This window comes from Leptopilina boulardi, unplaced genomic scaffold (genome assembly GCF_019393585.1).
Source record: "Leptopilina boulardi isolate dan_hultmark-lab unplaced genomic scaffold, ZJU_Lbou_2.1 LbouV2_31, whole genome shotgun sequence".
NCBI lineage: Eukaryota > Metazoa > Arthropoda > Insecta > Hymenoptera > Figitidae > Leptopilina > Leptopilina boulardi.
The window spans coordinates 1880819-1902603 of NW_026137874.1; the positions used below are offsets into that span (position 1 = coordinate 1880819).

General features: G+C 23.8%; 1 protein-coding gene across 2 annotated transcripts in view; it reads right to left on the minus strand.

The window, feature by feature from the left end:
* Positions 1-21785, minus strand: part of LOC127283164 (guanylate cyclase 2D) — a 68720-nt gene that overhangs the window by 10418 nt on the left and 36517 nt on the right. For both annotated transcript variants that reach the window (XM_051307855.1, XM_051307856.1), the window contains exons 5-12: positions 19967-20130; positions 12570-12696; positions 9903-10055; positions 8121-8472; positions 6734-7020; positions 6285-6390; positions 5353-5449; positions 4859-5044 (exon numbers count right to left, since the gene is read on the minus strand). In XM_051307855.1, the coding sequence (XP_051163812.1) occupies positions 4859-5044; positions 5353-5449; positions 6285-6390; positions 6734-7020; positions 8121-8472; positions 9903-10055; positions 12570-12696; positions 19967-20130 (1472 nt within the window). The remainder of the gene's footprint in view (positions 1-4858; positions 5045-5352; positions 5450-6284; positions 6391-6733; positions 7021-8120; positions 8473-9902; positions 10056-12569; positions 12697-19966; positions 20131-21785) is intronic.

Below are 21785 nucleotides of genomic sequence, written 5' to 3' on the forward strand. Positions count from 1 at the left end.
TCGTTATATAACAAAATTTATCGACTAATTATAAATGTTCAAACAAACTTTTAGCAATTTTTTTTTTCCTTTAATTAAATATTTGATTATTCCTTTCAAAAAAATGAATATTAATCCTATTAAAAAAAATCTGAAATTATTATTTAATAAAATTAATTTTATTAATCATAAATTCTAATAATAATTAATAAAAGTAATTTTATTAATAATAATGAATAAAAATAATAATTTTAAATATTTAAAAAAAGTTTTTGATTTATTTTTATTATTTTTTTTTCATCAAAAATCATTTTTTGAAATAAAATTCTATTTCGGTGAAATGGTTTTTTTTGGATAAATTAATATTGGATTTTAAAGAGGAGTTTGAAATATTTTAGCAATTTGGAGATAAGAATTTTATTGTAAAAAGGGGGGGTGGAAATGAAAGTGAATTTAGTAGTTTTGTGTTTGAACCTATTAGTCTAGAGTTTCGTGCAATTTAATGGGTTTTATCTAATTTAATCTCTGATTAAAGTAAAACAGGGGAGAGAACATAGAGAAGCATTAGCTTCACAGTGTCTCTCTCTCTTTGTCTCTCTTTCTCTCCCTTTTCAACTATTCGTCGACGACGCCGAGATTCTCAATCGAGATTGCAAGGATAATTGACCAGACGTCGGCTGAAGCTCGAAATCTTATTATCTTCTTTTCCACACTATATATACAATATCTCGTGTATAACTGGGTCAGCGACTTGTATATATATATATATATAATTTTTTTTTATATTATATATATATACAAAGTCTCTGTGTTTTTATAGGATTTCTATCATCAGACTCTCGGGGAACTTTTATAAACCTCGTTAACCATAAAAAATCCTATTCTTATTAAACTTTTTATTCATTCTTATCACAGAAACGTTATTGTGTATATAATACAATTTTTATTCAATTTTCATTTTCTCTTTCTGTTAATAAATTTTTTTAACTTTTTAAATTGTTTTGAAACTTTTTTTTTAATTTATATAATTTATAGATTTATTTTTTTTCTACATTCAGTGTACTTTTTAATTTTTTTTTTCCCCGCAAACTTAAAAAAAAATCTAGTGAAAAAAAAATTGATAATTCAAAAAATACAAAATTAAAAACAAAATTATTTATTTAATTTATTTATTAATAGTAATAAAAATTCTAAAATAGTAAAAATTAAGATTTTTATAATTCTTTAGAATCTTCTGTATTTAAAAAATTTTTTTATATTTTTTTTAAATAGAAATTCTAAAATGGTGAAAAATTAGAAAAAATTGCAATCATTAAAATTTAAAAAGATCAAAAAAAAATTATTTCAAAATATATTTTAAGTGATATCGTTTCATTGAAACGAAAATTCACAAACTTTTAATTAGATTTTATAATTAAAAAAGCTTATTTCTCTTTGAAAAAGAAAAACTCTGATGAAATTCTAATTTCCATGATTAACACACATACAAATACAGCTGAGTTCATTTCAAGAGAGAGAGAAGAAAAAACTATTGTGCTAAGCAGATTCTTTTACATTGCAGAGAAAATAAGCATTGAGAATAAGATCAGATATTTTTTCACCGCGCGAATTTACACGTCGTCAGCATTTTTTTTTTTTTCGAAATGAAAAGACCGCACATAGAATCAAAGTTCTCGTATTTTATTTCCTCGAACGGTTTAGTAAAAAAAAAAAAGAAAAAGAAACAGACAATCGTGTTCTTTTAAAAATAAGTTTCCGTAACTGCGCTTTGCCTTAACTTCGTTAGTCAACATTATGCGACCTCGTTTATATTACTTTTTATTTTCACACACTTTTCTTTTGAGAATTTTTTTTTCTTCTTCTTCTTCATCGAATATTATCAAGGTCAACAAAAAAGCTTTTACACAAAATTAGTTTCATTAACATTATTTCCAACTGAGACTCTATATATGAAAACTATTTCATTTTCAAATGAAATCACTCGACTTTTATCAGTTTTTATTAAAGTTAGAGACACTTATAAAGAATGCCCTTGAGCTCAAAATTACCAGAAAGACATTTAAACTTTGTTTCTCACCAATCTACAAATCCCGTTAAATTAGTTATATTTTTCTAAGAATTATTTGCGAAATTTCGTATGTTTATCTATGGACCTAAAAAAAATCCCTTATAAAAAACTATAATTTTTTACATTTACTGAAAAATAATATAATTTATTTTTTTAATTATTTTATATTATAATTACTCTTTGCCAAATTTTATAATTAAATAAATAATTAAATTAATCAGATGAATAATTAATTTAACTAATTATAATATGTAAATTTTTTTTTTTGTAATTTAAATTAGTATCTTCTTTTTAATCTTTTTTTTGTCATTCTAGTAACTAATTACCTTTGTAAATTATGAGAAAATATATATATTAAATACTCGTGAATTAATTCAGTGGAAAAGTCAAATAAAATAAGTGAATTAAGCAACATTTATGTGTCTGGAATAAATTTTAAGACCACTGTTTTATTAAAAGAGAATTTGCATAATTTTTCTGGTCAATATACTCGTTTTGTTGAAATTGCGAAAAATACTCGGGAATAAAAGAAAAAAACTAATGATTTCAATCATATACATACTCGAAATATAAAGCGCGGACAAAAGTGTCACGAAAAAGAGAAATTAAATAAAAGGAAATTTCTCATCCGTGTTTTTAATCTAGATTTATACGTCTTTCAAAGAAAATTAATTGAACTACTGTTTTTTGTTTGTAGATTTCTCTAGACACTCATTAAACACTCTTTTTCTTTCAACTCCACATTCTCTCTCTCTCTCTCTCTCTCTCTCTCTCTCTCTCTCTCTCTCTCTCTCTCTCTCTTCCTCTCTGTGTGTTTAAATACATATAATTGGAATAGAATTTATTCGTCAAAATTTATGAAAAATATTTTCTTCTATTTAAAAAATTTTAAATAATGAAAAAATAATGGAGGTGTTTTTTTTCAACGACAAAAACAAATCTAAATCTGATTTAAAAAACTACTTTTATCATGAAATTGTAAAAATTAGATTCTTTTCTTTTTTTTTGCTAAAAATATTAGTAATAAATAATAATTATTTATTTATAATAATAATAATAATAATAATAATAAAAAATATAATAAAAAAATATATTTTTGTTTTTTTGAAGAAACCAGAAAAATGCAGCAATAAGAAACTGAGAGTAAAGTGGAATTAGTAATTGTGAGAAATTCATTGAAGACATTGTTCCCCTTTTATTGTTTCCATTTCACAAGAATGTTTTTATATTCCACATTTCTTTTGGAAAGAAAAACAGTTAATTTGGATAAAAAAAGAAAAAATAATCGAATATTTATTTTAAGTACACTTAGACCCAGCATCAATAATCAAATTAGTCGTTTCTTATTTGAAAAAAGAGAAGAGAGAAGAAAAACTTATTTTCGTAAGTGATTCGGTCTGTTATCGGTCTCTCATATCAATTTTTTATTCAGAGACTATCTTAATTATTTGAAATGGATCTATTTTGAATTAAAATTTATTTTTAAAAATGAAAATTACCTAAAAGAATATTTATCGTTTTTTTTTTTTTTACAAATCGAGTAGTGGTAAAAAAAAATTTATAAATGTATCTATAGGATTATAAAGAATAGCCGACGATTTTTGTCACGCGTCCAACTCTCACGGATTTTCAGTTTGATTCTGCGATACCATTTTATCCGCGTGCACGTTTCCAAGCGAGAAATTGAATTCAACGAGTTGAAGAGAAGAAAGGATATGAAGAGAATGAAAGAGTATATGGAATGAAAGAGGTATTGTTGTAAGTGCCTGGAATCAGTGGAAGGTACATTGCCTTTTCGATTTTACCTTATATATTCTTCCTGCAATGTATATAGCGTTTACTTCAAAATGATTCAATTCATTCATTTTATTCAGAAAAAAAATCTTTTTGCCAATTTTCTCATAATGCAAGCCCCCTATGAGATTTTTTCAATATTTCCGCATTAATTTTATTCAATTTTTTTTTCCTTTCAATATTGTATATAAAATACAATTTTTTCTATTCTTTTTCTAATTTTTCATTTTTTTTTTTATTTGTTTGTACTGAAAAACCAAATTTCTAAATTTGGAAAAAAGCAGGAAAAATTAAACTAAGCTTATAATCACTTTTTCTTCAATTAAGCATCATTATCGATTTATTTCTCATTTTCCTTCCTTAAATCTCTAGAAAAAAATTTTTTTTTTTCCCCCAACTTTGCAGATAGATTTATTTCATAAACGCTTTTTATTTAAGCTTTAAAGTAGATGTCGTTCTCTTTAAATACGATTTTTATTCCTTTCAACATTCACTTAAAAAGTGATGTTGATTAAACGAACTGGAAACAAGCAAGCGGCAATAATCACCAGTACTTCGCTTGATTCGTGTTGAAATTATTTTCAATTGACTGCTCATAAAAAGAACCGAGCTTCTTTCGCAAAAAAAAAAAAAAAAAAAATTGTACCAACTTTTTCCTATTTTCCTTTATTTAAAATTTTAATCATCGTTTCTACAATTTTCACTTTCAAATTTACAAACTTTTGCAAAATATCTCAAATATAATATAATAGACAAAAAATTAAAACAATTCAATTTTTTTAATTAATAAAAATTGTAATTAAATTTAAAAAAATTTATTTCTTTAAAAAAATATTAATATCAATAAATTTTAGTTAAATATTTTTTTAAATATAATTTTTTGATTTTTTAAAATTGCTAACAAAAAGAAAGTATTGTAAAAATTTGAAAATAAAAATTTGTAACAAATGAGAGAAATTTTTTTTTTGACGATAGTGATGGATTATAATTGTAAAAATTTGGTAAATATTTACTCACATTATATCTAACACGAGGGTCGTTGAGAATTGCATGCCTCGCAAGACTTCCATTACTAGCTTGTAGATGTGGCCTCAACGATCCAACGCTTCCTTGTAGAAGATCTGGTTTTTCCACCTCTGGTCCTCCAAATTCTTGCAGCTGTTGCAACCAACAACACAACATCGCTTCTATTCCCTCATCAACCTAAAAAAAAATAATTATTTTTTAATTTTTTTCAAAAATTACCTCTATTTTTTTTAATTTTTCAATTTAATTCAAAACAATTATTTTCAAATAAATAATTCTAATAATAAATTAATAGTTAAAAAAAAATAATACAATTTTTAAACAATAAATTTACTTTTAGAGTATTTTTTCTGAAAATTTTTTTTTTTTAGAAAAAGTTTTCTATTCTTGATAAAATAAAATTTTCCATTGTTTATGATAAAAGAAAAAAATTAGCATTATAAAGATAAATGGAAAATATATATTTTAAGATATAATTCTATTACCCTTCTGGGATCGGGAACTTGCGGGAAAACAAAGTCGGAAGTTGTTAAGATTATCTTGTATGGACCCTTGGACATTCTCTTCTTCATTAAGTGTCTCCTATAAAATATTAGAAATATTACAAATTTATTATTATATCTGTATTCAGTACAGAAAATAAATTCTAATAGACTGAACAATTTTAATCACGGAAAATTAAATAAAAAATTTTCTAATATTTTTAATCAAATAAAAAAATCAATTAATTTTCAAAAAGAAATGAAAAACAATTTTTAATCGCGAAAAAGTTAAAGTAAGTAGTAAAAGAATTTTGTTATATTTTCAATAAAATTTTATCCAATTTAATTGATTGAAAACAATTGTATAACAATTTTCACTTTAACCGAATTAAATCAGTCAAATTTCACACACACACACATGCAGATAATGAAATTCCATTAATTGCCAGACAAATCAGTTATTATCTACCTATTATAAAATAAAGAAAATTCATTCATTGAAAATAAATCAATTGCTTTATTTTATAATGAAATTCCATCGATTGATTTTTGTTAAAAATAAATTGAATATAAAAAAAAATAAAAAAAGAAAATAATAAATAAAATAGAATATTAAAAGAAAAACAAAAATATGGTAAGAAATGCAACAGCATTTCAATAATCAAAAAAATATAAAGAGTCAAGATTTGACTTTGTACGACAAATAATGATTGTTATGCATATTAATAACGAAAATTTTGGCGAACAGTAGTCCATTTGGCAAGAGGTTGAAGTGTATTTCAATATTCCATAAATCAAAATGTAAATGAAAATTTGCATTGCAAAACAGTTGCTTGTACAGAGAACATAGGGAATCAAGACTCAGTTTTCTCTAATGTAAATGATTGACTGTAAAATAATTTAGTGTGAGTTATAATATATATTATATACATTACCGTATCAACGCTGCTGTAACAATGGCGATGAGGCCAAATAGAAGAGAACTCATTATGATAGCTACGATATGTGCAGTTCGTAATGGTATACCTGGTAGGTCGCCATCTAAATTATAAACACAATATTATTATATATATGAGAATAATAATGTTCACATCAAAAGCCACACATGTACCGACAATTTATTACATTTACATATTATATCAAATTCAAATATATAATATATACGATATTAAAGTTGAGAATTTCAAATTTTAACTGCTTTTATGTTTTAATTTAAATAATTATTATTAAACATTCAATTATTTTATCATATTTATTTATTTAGAGATTTAATTTAGCACAAATAAAATTTTATTTAGCGCAGGAAAATTTTTTTATTTAAATCAAATAAAATTGAAACAAATATTTATTTGGCTAATTAATATTAATTTTTTTGATTACTCACAGGAGCATTCGCCTTGATTTTCACAAAGTACAATGATCTCATCGTCGGCAAATGTGTTTTGAACAATTTCCTTAATCACGAGTTGTTCCCTTTGTTCAAAGACAATTAAAATTGGTTCCCAATCATTAGCATTTAAATTCAACAATGCATATGTAAACATTTTATTGTTCCATTGATTTAAACTCGTGTTATCACGAATTAAAATATCCAATGATTCCTCCAAATGTCCAAATATATTTGGCACTGTGAAACTTGACCTACCACTAAATATTCTTTGCACATCGTATCTGGAAATTTAAAGAAAAAAAGATTTTATCACACAAAAAAAAGAAAAGAAAAACTAAAATTGACTTTTACTACTAACATCAAAATTACAAAAATATTTAGAGTACTGACGAAAATAAAAAAAAAAAAAAAACAATTTTTTGTATTCGAATTAAAAGCTTTGGAAAATATTTGTATTTTTAAAAATGAAATTCAATCCGTTTGAAATTTGGAAATGTTCCAATAATAAATAAAACGATTTTAGCCAAACCCAATCGCTCGGTAAAGTGAAAACTTTTCTCTTTCTATATTTTGAGAGGTGGAATTGAAGTAAAATTATAGTTTTCCGAATTTAAAGTATTATAAATGCGTCATATATTGATAAGTTGAAAAGAACTCTAGATAAAAGTATAAATTTATTATTTATGATTTCGGATTTTTCAGTTATCACTAAACTGAAATAATTTTCCTAATACTTTACAACAATTTTTTTTTCTCCCTATGAGACAATTTTCATAAATTATGAAAAAATTTATAAGTTGATAAGAAAAAAAAATTTATGTTTTTAAAAATAAGAAAAAGAAAAAGAAAAAAGTTAAAACATTTTGGGAAAGTTTTTAAAAGTTAAAGTCATTCTGTTACAATTTATGTAATGTTAATATCAGTAGTAAAAGTCAGTTACGTTAAGAAAAATATAAAAATATTTTCGTTTCAGTAGAAAACAAAATTACTATTTCCGAAATAAATTTTACTATTTTAGGAGAAATTTTTTCTAATATTTCAACAGCAAAAGTTTTTTTACACTCAAAAAAATGTTTCTTAGGGTCAAAAAAATGTTTTCTTTAATTTAAAGATTTATTTGATTTGAAGAAAATTTTTTTTTTTATTCTAAATAAAACTTTGAAAGTATTTTTTTAAATATTAAACAATTTTTTTTAAATCAAATAAATTTTCTTTAAATTAGAGAAAATTTTTCATATCAAAGAAATAATTTTTTGATTAAAAGAAACATTTTTCAGGTTTTTATACTTTGTAAATAGTAAAAGTTACTTTATATTTTTTTCCGTAGAATAAAAAAATATATATATATAAATCAGAGATAAAATATGGATGAAATAAATACGTTTGATCGAAAGGTACGACGGCTAGTATATTTGTCAGCATGGCTTTGCTCAGGTTTGTCGGTGGTTTAAATCGGCTTGACGACTTCGATCGTTGTGGTGCGTTCGAGTGAGCATTGGATACGTTTGGGATAGAAAAATTGGAAGACTGAGTGGTGCTCGTGAACGGTACCAAAATTGGAAGCATAGTGGTGGTTGCCAGCGAAATATTTTCAGGGATAAAGAACTCTGAATTTACTGGTTGGATTAACAGGATTACAGGATGTGACACGCGAGTCTCCTGAAGAACAATGTCCATCTCTAACAATATGCGACTTGTATAGTTATCCTCCAGGGGCAAACAAAAAATTACAGCTGAAACAGAAACGTATATTTTATTTGGCTTCATTATCGTCGACAATTTCTGTGTAAATTTTTTTTTTTATTTAATCTCTCATATTTACCAGAGATTTTTAGTTATATATTATGTACATTTTCCTCTCAGAAAAAATATTATTATTATGAAAAATAAAAAATTTGTTCAAAATTTAAAAAAATGGTAAATATGTTACATTTTACAATTTTTCTTTTTAAAAAAGGAATTGATAAATGGCTTCGAGAGAGAAATTAATCATTTATTTTGTTGCTAAAAAAAAGTGACTTAAAAATACCCATTCTTGAAAATGGAAATTCACATAATTGTGGTTGCATTACATGCAAGTGCTTTTTGAGTAAATGAAATAATCAAATCACTTTGATATATTTATGACCCTTTTAACCAGATTGATGCGACATTTTTTTTTTCTTCAAAATTTTACTTTTTTTTATTACACAAAACTAATAATAATAAATAATTTCCATTTAATAATAAATTTTTTTTTGTAATATAATTTTTATGAAACAATCAAATTTTTAAATCAACCAAAAGTTTATTTGGTTCAATATTCTTTAATTGAAATTTTTATTTAAAAAAATAATAAGAAAAAAAAATGGTATATTTAGTTCAAACAAAACTCTTCTCTGAGTGCAGAGAAAAAAAATTTATTTCAGAGATAAATATTTATTTGGTTCAAATAAATTTTATTCAGTTTCAAGTAAAAGATTTACTTGTGCCAAATGAAAAATTTTCTTTTAATAAATAGTTATTTACCTCTGAGATAAATATATTTTTATTAAAATCAAATATATTTTCGTGTTGGTATCAAGGATATATATATATATATAAATTTTTTTTGTGTGTTGTTTTTAAGTTCGGCAAAGGAGTTTGCCACTTGAAACTCAAATGGTAATAAATCACTTTGTTTTCGTTCAACGAAATATTGATCACAGCATCAGGGCATAAATTTTCAATTTTATAAGTGTAAAATCAAATTGACGTAAATCTACTATTTTACAGCATTTTACATTTATATTTTATATATAAAAAATAATTATATATATATATATAAACTATATGGGGTATTCCATATGAAATTTTTATTCAAAATTTTTATGAAAAAAAATTAAAAAATTGAAATTAGGTTTATTATTTTAATGACAAATTTAATTTTAAATAATATTAAAAATAAATTGAATAATTAAAATAATACCTCTAATAATTTTCGGTGATTTAAATTTTTTTTGCATTAAATTTGTCATTTTAATATTTGAATTATAATGCGGTTACTGCTTTGATAGAACGATAACTTACTTAAATGAGAATAAAGCTATTTGTGGTTAATATAATACAGTTTGGAGTGATCTCTATATATATATACACTCAGTTCATTCCTTTGTCCAGAACTAATTAAATGGCAAATGCTTACCTCTACATGGAATAGTGATCAAAGGTCTTAAGGAATCCTGAATTTGCTTCGGACTATCGGAATACTGTAGGACAATACGATGTCTAGGCACGATACCAATATTTCCCAAAGCACCAACAACAGCTCGATCCAAATTTGACCATAAAATATCATCTGAAAATTAAAAAAAAAATTTGTTTATTTAATTAATACTCCATTAAAAATTAATAATTCAGATTAAATTTTTTTATTTAATAATAAATAAAAAAATTTGTGAGAGTGAAAATTAGTTATATATACATATATAAAAAAGTGTTATAATAAAAGAGAGAAAAAGGAAAATAAAGATGTAATTGTGATAATGGGACACCACTTTGAACCCTCTGTGTGGTTGCAACAAAATGCAGCACGTGGTTCGTCTGAAGGGTAAAATAAAAGGGGGAGTGGTAAAGAGTCTTTAGATAAATGGCCTCTCCGATGGACGGGCAACCCTTATATACTCTCGCAGCAATTAAGAAGTGATACATCTTCTTACCAAGTACCCAGACGACACACTTTTCCTATATATATATAGATATTCGAGCTAATTTCACTCCAAGACTATAAAATATAACCTCTTCTCTTTTTAAATATATTAGTCACATTTTACTGACACTTTTTTTTATATCTCACCCTACTATTTAACTGATGTCAGCAATTTAAATCAAAAACATTGCCCTAAGGTAATTTATAAATTTAAATTTATCCTTCAAATTCTTGACAAAATATCGTTAATGTAAAATATTTGCAATTCAAAAGAAATGAGATATATTGATATTTAATACATTTGTTTTTTACTTTAAATTATTGTCCAGAGTTTCATTATTGATTACATGCATTTAATTATTATTTGCATAAAGTATTTTCTCATTACATTTTTATTTCATTATTTATTATTGTATTATTAATTAGAATTTAATTATTCATTATTACAGCATTGTTTTACTGTTATTATTTTCATTTCTATCTATTTATTATCATTATCATTATCATTATTAATATTATTATTATTAGTATTATTTTTAGTATTATTATTATTTTTTTTATCCCACTTATTTCACAATTGGTTATAAAATTATTTATAGAATTTTCACAATTTAAAATATAAAAACATAATTTTCCTTTATTATGATCTATATACCTCCAATAAATATTGGACCAAAAATGTTTGTCAGATTTTGGCAAAAGATATCAAGATGTTTTTTCATTCTGTTCAATGGCATCTGAAAAGATTCAAAAGCTTTAGAAAGGATTTCCAGTGAATCCAGACAATTTTCAGGGACTTTAAAAGATTGCAAGGACTTTCATATATATATATATATCAGATATATAAAGAAGAATAAATTTGTGGGTTTCTTTCAATTTTCAATAAACTAAACACTTTAATTTATTCAATTTTTTACGGTGGATCAGAAACTATTCAACAATCAACCTTTTTTCTAAATTAAAAAAAAAATATAAAATAAAGAATTATTTTTTACACCCAGAGAAATGATTTATTTGAACTAAATAAAATATATTTGAGTTAAATAAACGTATATTTGTCTCAGAGCCTACTAACTTATTTATTATTTGGCGTAAATAAAAATTTCATTTGTCAGAAATAAATTTTTCTTTGGCTCAAATAAATTTTTTATTTCAATGAAATAAAATATATTTGCAACAAATAAATGAGTTAGTCGGCTCGGAGACAAATATACCACTCCTCTGAGTGTATAATATTATCAATATTAAATTATTACCCGAATATAATAATAATAATAATAATAATAATAATAATAATAATAATAATAATAATAATAATAATAATAATAATAATAAATTATTACAATGTTAATATTATAATAATGATGAAATATTATAAATATTTATATTATTTATAATTAAAATTAATAATTAAAACTATATCAAGCAAATGAAGATCGATATTTATGATTAATAAAAATGTACATAAAAATTATATAATATTTACAATTATAAATATTTATATTCAATGGTAAAATATGAAATTAATAATTTTCCTTGTTTTTAGAATAATTATCAAAAATATAAATGTAAATGTGAATCAATAACGAAAATTTCATTTAATTTTATAATGAAAATGGTCTGAGGACAATTATAGAATAGAGGATTAATGTGTGCGGTTTTCGAGATTAGAACTAATATATATATATATATATATATATATATATATATGGAATATCGATGAAATCTATTAAATAGAGTTGATCTATATCTAATATGGCAATAACTATGATAGAGATAAAATATAATATAGTCTTTTACGCTTGTCTAAACACTTATGTGCAAACATAGTATATAGAATTTAATTAATGTACACAGGTACATAATTGTGAGCACTTAAGGCCACATCATTCTCGTGTGGAATGAATTCTACATAAACTCGATTAAAATAACTATATATATGTTGAGTTTATGTACAGATTAATTTTATATCTATATATATTAATTTAAACATTAAAACTTTATTTTAAAAACCGTTTAAACCCTTTTATTTTATTGAAAAATTTTCAAGACTGATTCATTTTAGAGAAAAATTTTAAGCAACGGCGTCGATTATTATTTATTTTTTTTTTTAGGAGATGAAAAACAAAATGTAATTAATTTAAATAAATGGTTTTTTTTTACCTGAGCTTATAATCGCCACAGATTTCCACCGGAAATGACGAAAAATTTCAGCTATCGTATTTGCCATTGTCAATAGGGAAGGTGAGAGTCTGATGATTGATGAAAATTCCGCATCTTCTTGGGCTTTCTAAAACAAAAATTTTTAATACAAATTAATTATCATTTGAATTAATAATTACTAGATTATATTTTACGAAATTTTAAATATACAATTTTAAAATATACTAATTTAATAGGGTAAGAATTTTTATCAATAATAATTTAAAATAAAAATGATAATAATAATTATTAATAATAATAATAAAATAATAATAATAATTAATAACAATATTAATAATAATTAATTAATAATATCATAATATTGTATTTTGTTTATTTTTTGAAGTATTATTATAACTATTTTTTATTTAGAGTGTATTCTGTAAAATGTGACGAGATACACATTTATCTTAATGTCACTAAAGAAACTAAATAACCGATTTTTATATAAAAATCCCTTTTTTTTAACGCGCGTTATAAGTTTTTTTTTTCTTTATTCTTATTACAAAATTTGAAACTGTCAATATATTACAATATGGATATTATATGAAACAGAAGATAAAATGAAAAATACCAAAAAATATTGAATGCACGTCACAGTGGGGAAAATGATCCTTTGTTGAAAGATGTGGTTAGACTTTGACCCCAAAGATTTTTTTTTATATATACATATATATATACCACATCAACATGGCAACAAAATTTCCGCTGTAATGGATATTCATTCTTTGCTCCCTTTCCAAAGAGACATATTTACTCGGGAAAACACGCTTCTTTGAACATTGCGACATAATTATAGAGACCCATGTATTAACACCACATTAAATAATCGATGTACAAACCAATATATAATTCCAGTTTACGATGGTAAAATAAAAAAAAAAAAAAAAAAAAAGTAACCGAAAAAAATTTCAATTCAAATGAACAAATTAATTGAAAAAATTTTATTTTTTTTTTTTAATTTAGAAAAGTTTGAATATTTGAAATAGAGAGAATATAAAAATACATCTTTCGTTATATTTTTCAGAAAGTTCTTTTTAAACTTTTTGTTTTCTCTCCGTTGATTTTCTTCTATTTATTAGATATGTCAAAGTTGGAAATTCTTCAAATTTTTCTTTTTTTGAACTTGAAAGTATTTTTCTCCGATTTCAGCTGATTCTCAAAAATTCGTACGGTATTTTTTCTTTCATAAAAAAAAATGCAACTATCGTAATTTAATTTTTCGAGGCTCATTTATTTCCGGAAAATAGTTTTCCGAGAGTAATAAAAGTTGCTGAATTCATCAACTTGTTCATTTTGCACGCGCAGTTCAATTTCACTCACACATACATACAATATACCTATAATAGAAAAAACTTTTAGCTTCGGGAGAAAATTTCTTTAGTCATATATATATATATATATGACATGAAATTTGAAATAGCCTTGTCAATTAAATAAATCTACCGAAAAAAAAGAGAGGATCAACCTCGCTATAAGGAAAAGTTGTCATAAAATGTAAAATATTGGAAAATGATTACGCGCGAAGAGAGATATCTTTTTTTTTTTTTTTTTTGAATAAGTGACTTTATGACATACATCTAATAATTTTTATAATATTCAGCAATATTATATTTCTTTTTAAATTATTTAATAGAATTCTTAATTACCAAATTTTTATTTTCCATAACTTTTTTCAAAATTTTTATTTGACAAAATTTCTCTTTAACCAAATTTTTATTTAAAATTGAAATTTAACCGAATTTAAATTTATCAAAATTCTTATTCATTAGAATTTAAACTGATTCTAATTATTTAAATTTCAAAATTTCAGCGCGAATTTTAAAATTATTCAGAAATCATTGAGAAAATTGTGATTGGTTAATTTTAAAATTCGCACTGAAATTTTTTTTTGCAGGTTATGTTTCTTCGGTCATTTGCGATTTCGAACAAATAAAAATTAGGCGTTTTAAGAATTTTCTATCAAAAATTATTTTCATTGTAAGATTAAAAATTTTTTTTTTATAACAAATATTAATAAATAAATTTCTTCATAAAAAAATTTATAAATTAAATTAGAGTTGCTAATTCTTTTAAATGGTACTTTGAAAAATTGTGTCTAGTAACAAGTAAATTAAGTTTTCTTTTTTTTTTTTTGGTGCGTATTTTTCATTTTTTTTTTTTTCAATTGTGTGACCGTATAGAAAAGTTTTTGCATTATAACATCATGGACGAATGAATACGTTACTCGGGCGGAGAAAAATCTAGAAAAATCCATTTAAATGGAAATAAAGTGTAACGCAGTTGCCGCAACCAATATATATATATATATATACTTTTCTATGCCAGCCAAGTTCTTTTTTCGACTTTAAAAGAACTTGATAAATCATAAAGCAAGAGGAATCATTTTTTGTCACGACTATTTTAAAATTATTATTTTTTTTTTTTTGGAAATAAAATTTTTTTATTTATATTCAAAGCATATCAAAGTATGTTAATTAAATTCCTTAACATTTCAAATATGAAAATTCGTATATAAAGAAATTAAAATTTAACACAAAAATTTGTAACATTGCACGTAAATTCCTGTGAATTTGTATATAATTCACTTGACATTAATAAAATAATATATAATAAAAATGCAAACTCTCCAATCATTTTATCACGTCATATCACAGAAAATTAAAAGGCATTAAAATAAGCTGCAACGCTTATTATTTTAATCCAATTTTGCTTATTTTAATACCAAAATGGATTAAAATAAGCAAAATTGGATTAAAATAATAAGCGTTGCAGCTTATTTTAATGCCTTTTAATTTTCTGTGATTTCACGTTTCCTTTTTTTTTATTATTATTATTATTTTTTCTCTCTTTATGATAATTAAAATTTTTATGGTATTATATTTTATTTTGTCGTTTTTGTTAAAAAATATTTTTATTAAAAAGTTCAAAGACAAAAGAGAAACAATATATAGCTGAAAAATAAAAAAAAAATTTGAAAGCATAAAGAAACTTATTGAGAAAAAAAGTGTATATGTACGCCAATTTTATAATATTGCAAAAGCAGAATGTGTTTGTTATATACATAAAAAAAAAATTATACCACACATAATAAGAAATTAAATAACAAGGGAAAAATATTTTTTTATATTAGAAAAGCACATTTGAATTTTATGCAATAATTATAAAATAAGAGTAAAAATAATAATAAAAATAATAATAAAAATAATAATAATAATAATTACTGACAGAATGGATCTAAATGAAAATGTCAACTATGAAAAATTGTACCTAAAATGAAATGACGATCTGAATGATAAATTATATTTAAATATACATAAGAAGACATAAAATATGCCCTCTTTACAGAAAGTCAACCGTATGATGAAATGTAAAAATACTGTTTTTTTTTCTTAATAAAACATTTTATATAGGAATAACATGTATATATATAGGTGAAAAATTCACGCTCGTCTTTCATATAGAGAAACATGAAGCATAAAATACTTGTAAGCAGTTGGGTAGGCGGATTAGGAAAAGGCGAAAATGGAAGCTTTTCATCTTTTAGTGATAGTGTTGGTGGCTTTTAGTATTTTTAAATATATATATATATATATATATAGGTGAAAATCTAAAACGTATATAAGAAAAGAGTACATGCGGTTACGACACATACATATTTCTCTTTCGAGATTAACTTGCCAACTTTTACCTGACACAAACAGCCAAAACTAGGTCACTTGAGAAAGAGAGTGAGAGAGAGAGAGAGAGAAAAAAGAAATATATGTCTAATCGTTGCTTCTTCTTGTTCTGAGAACAAGTGAGATAAACGACTGACACTCATAACTATTTGTTTCTCATCAAATCAACGCCTGAACAAAATCTTTACATATGGAAGCTGTGGGGGTTGATTGTAACATACAGAATTTGAAAAAATTTAATTTTAATTAAAATCTATTTTGAATTTTGAAGTCAGATTCATAATCAGCGATCCCAAAAACCCTCGAGTTACAAGTTTCAAGCGAATTTGATCAATTTAAAAAAATGACCTCCATATTGGTTCCGCCATTTTGAATTTTGAAAATCTGAGGTCGGATTCTTAATCAGCGATCCATGAACAAAATGAGTTTATATAAAAACACTTTGATAAAAAAAATTGTAAAAATTTATAGTTAACTAAAAATTTAATGACCTAAAATTAATAATAATAAATAATAATTAACGTAAATAAAAAAAAAATTTAATAAATTCAAAAAGGAAATGTATTTTTTTCTATATGTTGAATGGAATAGATCTGGATATATGGAAATGACAATTCAAATATATATATATGGGCTTCATCAGATCTATAACATATGTACATCAAAACAACCGATAAAGTGAATTCTATAGGGCGAAAATTCAATTGAATTACATGCTTCGTGAAACTATATGATACTTTACCTGAAATCTAAATAAAGCCAGAAATGGACCATTAAGTACTCGCAATGGAAAAATATCTAGTTTTATATAACATATTTTCCATTTTTATAAATATACGTACATTGAGAGAGAGAGTATAAAATATTATTTTTCCTCAAAATATATAATATATTTTTTTTTTACATCTATCACAAAAAAGAAATTACCTTAAAGTGGTGTCAGAAAAAAAAACGTGACTGGCGCAAAAAAGAAAAATAAAATTAATAAAGGAAACAAAATGTAAAGTTGTGATAGAATGAACATATAATCAGAAATATATATATATATATATATATAAAGTTTTTTTTGGCCCTTCGAAGAAAAACATATAACTTTTCTTTGAAATAAATATATCCCCTATATAAGAATGTTCGTGTCTCTTCATAACGCCCTATTTACACGAATCCTAAGATTTATTACTATAACATTTTGGTGTACAGTCAAATCTGCCTATGAAATCGAGACGCCTTTTTTCCCCACAAAAAAAAAGAAGTGAGTTATATTATTCAATGTAATACCATAGAAGGAAGGAAGTGTTTTTCCTAGGCTTTTAACAATTCTCATTTATCATTGTATATACTATTTCTCTTTTTTTTCCTGACACCAACAACTTTATGCATTTTCTCACCCTCGATGAAAAATATAATTATCTAAATTACATTAGCAAAGAAATGCAATTATTCTTAATATTTATAGACTCAGCGATAAAAGTTTTAAAAGTTAATTAATCAAATTATTATTAATTTATTTATTATTTAGTATTTTATTAATATAATAAAAAAAAAATAAAATAATTGGTGTCATTATGAAAAAATATATAAATATAAAAAAATAGTGAGGAACACTATAATAGAAGAAATTTTTTTTTAAATAATTAAAAATTTATATAAATAAACAATTTATTTTGTTATAATAAATTCGCTTTTTAAAGAATCCAGAGACTCTAGATATATTATGATTCACATAAAAGATCGAGAGGAGCACAAAAAAGAACAGTTGATTTTATGTTCACGGTTTTTATTTTTTTTATGTCACTAAGATAGTTTTCCTGTTCAAGGGTGCACATGGCAAATCTCGTTTTATTTACTGTTATAGGGGTTTATAACCTACTTTTATCACTTTGAAATCTGACCATCTTAATAAATGGTCTTTTCTACAATTATACTGTAAATATATAAATTAACGTAAATCTCAGATTAAAATATAATTCCACTTAATCTTTTAATAATTATTTTTTTATTTTCTATAATTTATTTTCTTAATTTTCACATTTTTCTTTTGACTTTAATTCTACTTGTTCCTATATATATTTTTTAAATTAATTGTATAAATTTTACTAATATTTACTATTATATTAAAATTTAAATATTAAATATAGTGAAATCGACGATAGTAAAAAATTTTGAAAAATAACAAATTTAAATTAAATGACCTAGAAATCTACCTTACCGACTGATGATAAAACAGGTATTTGAAAGATGAAAATACAAAAATTACCGGCATAGAAACCTACCTTACCGACTGTTGGTAAAATAGTTTTGAAAAGCCGGTAGAATTTAAAGAATTACCATCAGTCGGTAAGGTAGATTTCTATGCCGGAAATTTTTGTATTTTCATTTTTCAAAAACCTGTTTTACCATCAGTCGGTAAGGTAGATTCCTGTGTCGGTAATTTTTATATTTCAAAAAAACTGTTTTACCATAAGTCAGTTAGGTAAATTTCTAGGTCGGTAATTTTATATATTTTTATTTTTCGAAATTTTTTTCCATCCTGTTAATTTTTTAACCATTATATTTTTGAATATTTCAAAGATGGGAAATAAATTTTTATTTGAAAACTTTTTTTTGTTATCAATTTTCTCTATATGTCGCAAATGCGTCGGATAAAAGCCTATTATTTTAATTGGATGACAATTTGATGTTGGAAAAATATGAAACAAAATTTAAAGTATAATAAAATAGAATGAAAAAAAAAAATATTAAAAAAAAGAGATTCGTAAAAGTACAATTACATAACTTTTGTATATTCACGACTCATTAATGACAATTGAAATATTCATGACCGGAAAATAGTTGCAGATAAAATATATCAAATTCTTGACTTTATAGTATCGTATGTTAGAGTCAAAATCGATGAAGCGGCAATAGCTTCACAAACCATCTAATCAAAAGACATTCCCGATTTCTCTCTCTCTCTCTCTCTCCCTCGATATTTGTATGTTCAACGAAAACAGTAATAGTTGCCAATAAAGGGAATGGGCATTGGTCAGATTTAGTATTTTACTGCGTGCATGTCGATTTTCTATTCATGAGATTGAAAATATAACTTGTAACTGAATATTTATTTCCCTCTTTTTTACCAACGGGAAAACAAGATTTTTCTTGTCATCTCTATCACGAATTTTTATTTTATCCAATGAATTTTTTAACATTTCACATTTTTCGATATGAAAAATTAATTTATAAACAAAAATATTTCAATTTTAGCAAAATGTTTTATTTATAAAATTATAAATAAATTTTTTTCAATTTTAATTTTTTACAGAATGAGAAATAAAATGAAAATATTTTCTTTTTTAAAAAACAATTTTGTTCTTTAAATAATTGATGTATCTAAAATTGAAATTCATTTTATATGTAAATCGAGTTAAATTATTTAAACGACAAAGTTTAAAAAAAATGCTTGCATGTTATTTATCATTCTCTAAAATATAAAAATTAAAAAAATTATTTATTTATACTATGGTAGAAGTTAAAAAAATTCTCACTGGCAAAATAATTTAAAATTTGCAAAAAAATTAAAAAAAAAAATTTTTATCAGAAAATAAAAAAGTATAAATTGCATTTATAATTTTTTTCTCGATTTTTTTATTTTTATTATTATTATTAATATATGTATATAGTAATTTTAACACTTACCTGAGGGCAATTCCATGTGAGCAACGGTTTGTTCCAGAGATGAGCAAGTTTCATAGCAACATCGCAGGTGTTTGGATTGAGGTCTGCGATCAAAGCTTTCGTCGTATTTTGCTCAAGGGCTTGAACCAATGCACCAAGACCCCAAGAACGTGTTTCGCAGGTTTCTAGAAGAAAACAATAACAAAAACAAAATAAATAATTTTTCTTTCTAAACAGAAAGACAAATTTAGAAATAAATTTTTATATCTATTGGTATTTTTTAATTTACTTATAAAATTAATTAATTTAACATTACAAAAAATACAACAAAAATGTTGTAATTTACTAAAAAAAACATTTACTAAATTTATCATTGAAACAAAGAAAAAATTTTTTTAATAAAAAAATTTCTTTGATTTAAAATTAAATTTTTCGAATACAAAACTTGATTTTTTTTAAATGACTAAAATATATTCAATATAAATTTCAACAACAAGAAAAAATTAAAAATTACGATGGCGACTATAAGATTGAGAAAAGTTTGTTCTGCTTTCAAAGTAAACGCAAAAAGAGAGCGTATATAGACCATCAGCTCTTCTACTTTAAAAGATGTTTTCAAATCAGATTTAACGATGAGAATTTGCTACTGATTTTCCGTACCATGATTTTGGATGTGAATTCTTGATCTCTTGATACTATATTTATAAAATCGCTTAAGGTGAAAAGTAAATTGTTTTTGTTTAAAAAAAAACTATTAACAATTTTTTTAGAAATATTTAAGTTGAAAAATTTTCAAAGTTTTAATAAGTATGCGCTTTAAACAGCATGCGAGTAAAAGAATATGAAGTCACTCTGGACAATTTTTGAGGTTATGTTGGTAGAAATCCTATAAAAGGCATGCGCATTATAGAACATGAAGCCACTTTGGACGAACTTACACAATAATTCTAAGGTTATGTTGAATGGAAAAAAATGAATACTTCTTTCAAAATATGTTAAAATTAATATTATATATATTATTTTTTCCATTAAAAATAAAAAAAGATTTTTAATTTAAGGTTATGTGCTGATATATATTGAACCTCCCCTTAAAAAAAATTCACTAAAAACCGTTGGATATACAGAAAGAAAAAAAACAAAATTCTAGTATGACATATATTCTCAGTGATAAAAAAAAGAAAAAGGATGCTGGCATATGATAATAATGCAAAATACGATCGATGCAGCCTCTGAATGGAAGTTCGTTTATGTGCCATTCGCATCCATTGCGCGAGGGTTCACGTTACAGAATCCCCGTTATATGCGATATATATATGAGTATATACCGTACATACCATACACGTTTCAAACTATAAATGACTTATTTATGCATTCATCTCTGTGCCACAAGCATACTCTGTTAAATCTGTCCCAGGATGTGTAGAATAGAGGTGACACATCACCGATATTAATTATTCCACCAACTGGTTACCACATTTCAGGTTTAAATCTATTATATATACATCTACTTATATCATAAGTTATTCAGAATCAATTTATAGGAAATAGGGCTATGGTCAGGGCCTCTTCAGTTTTCCTTGTTCGAAAACATTCGAAAAATAAATAAACAACCATAAAAATCGTTCCCGAAATAAGCGTTTTTTAAGGGTTTGACCAGAAGTCAAGAGCGGAATTTTGGGGTTGCCTTATAGGTGGTAACAGGGGTCTTCCTCTACTTGTATTTGTCTGTCGATTTTTTTCTACACTTTTAGGTGTATTTTGTGCAAGAAATTGCAATAAAATAGTCCGCCTAAGAAAAATTGAATTTTTTTGGGAACTTTTTTATTTTTTTGGATTTATG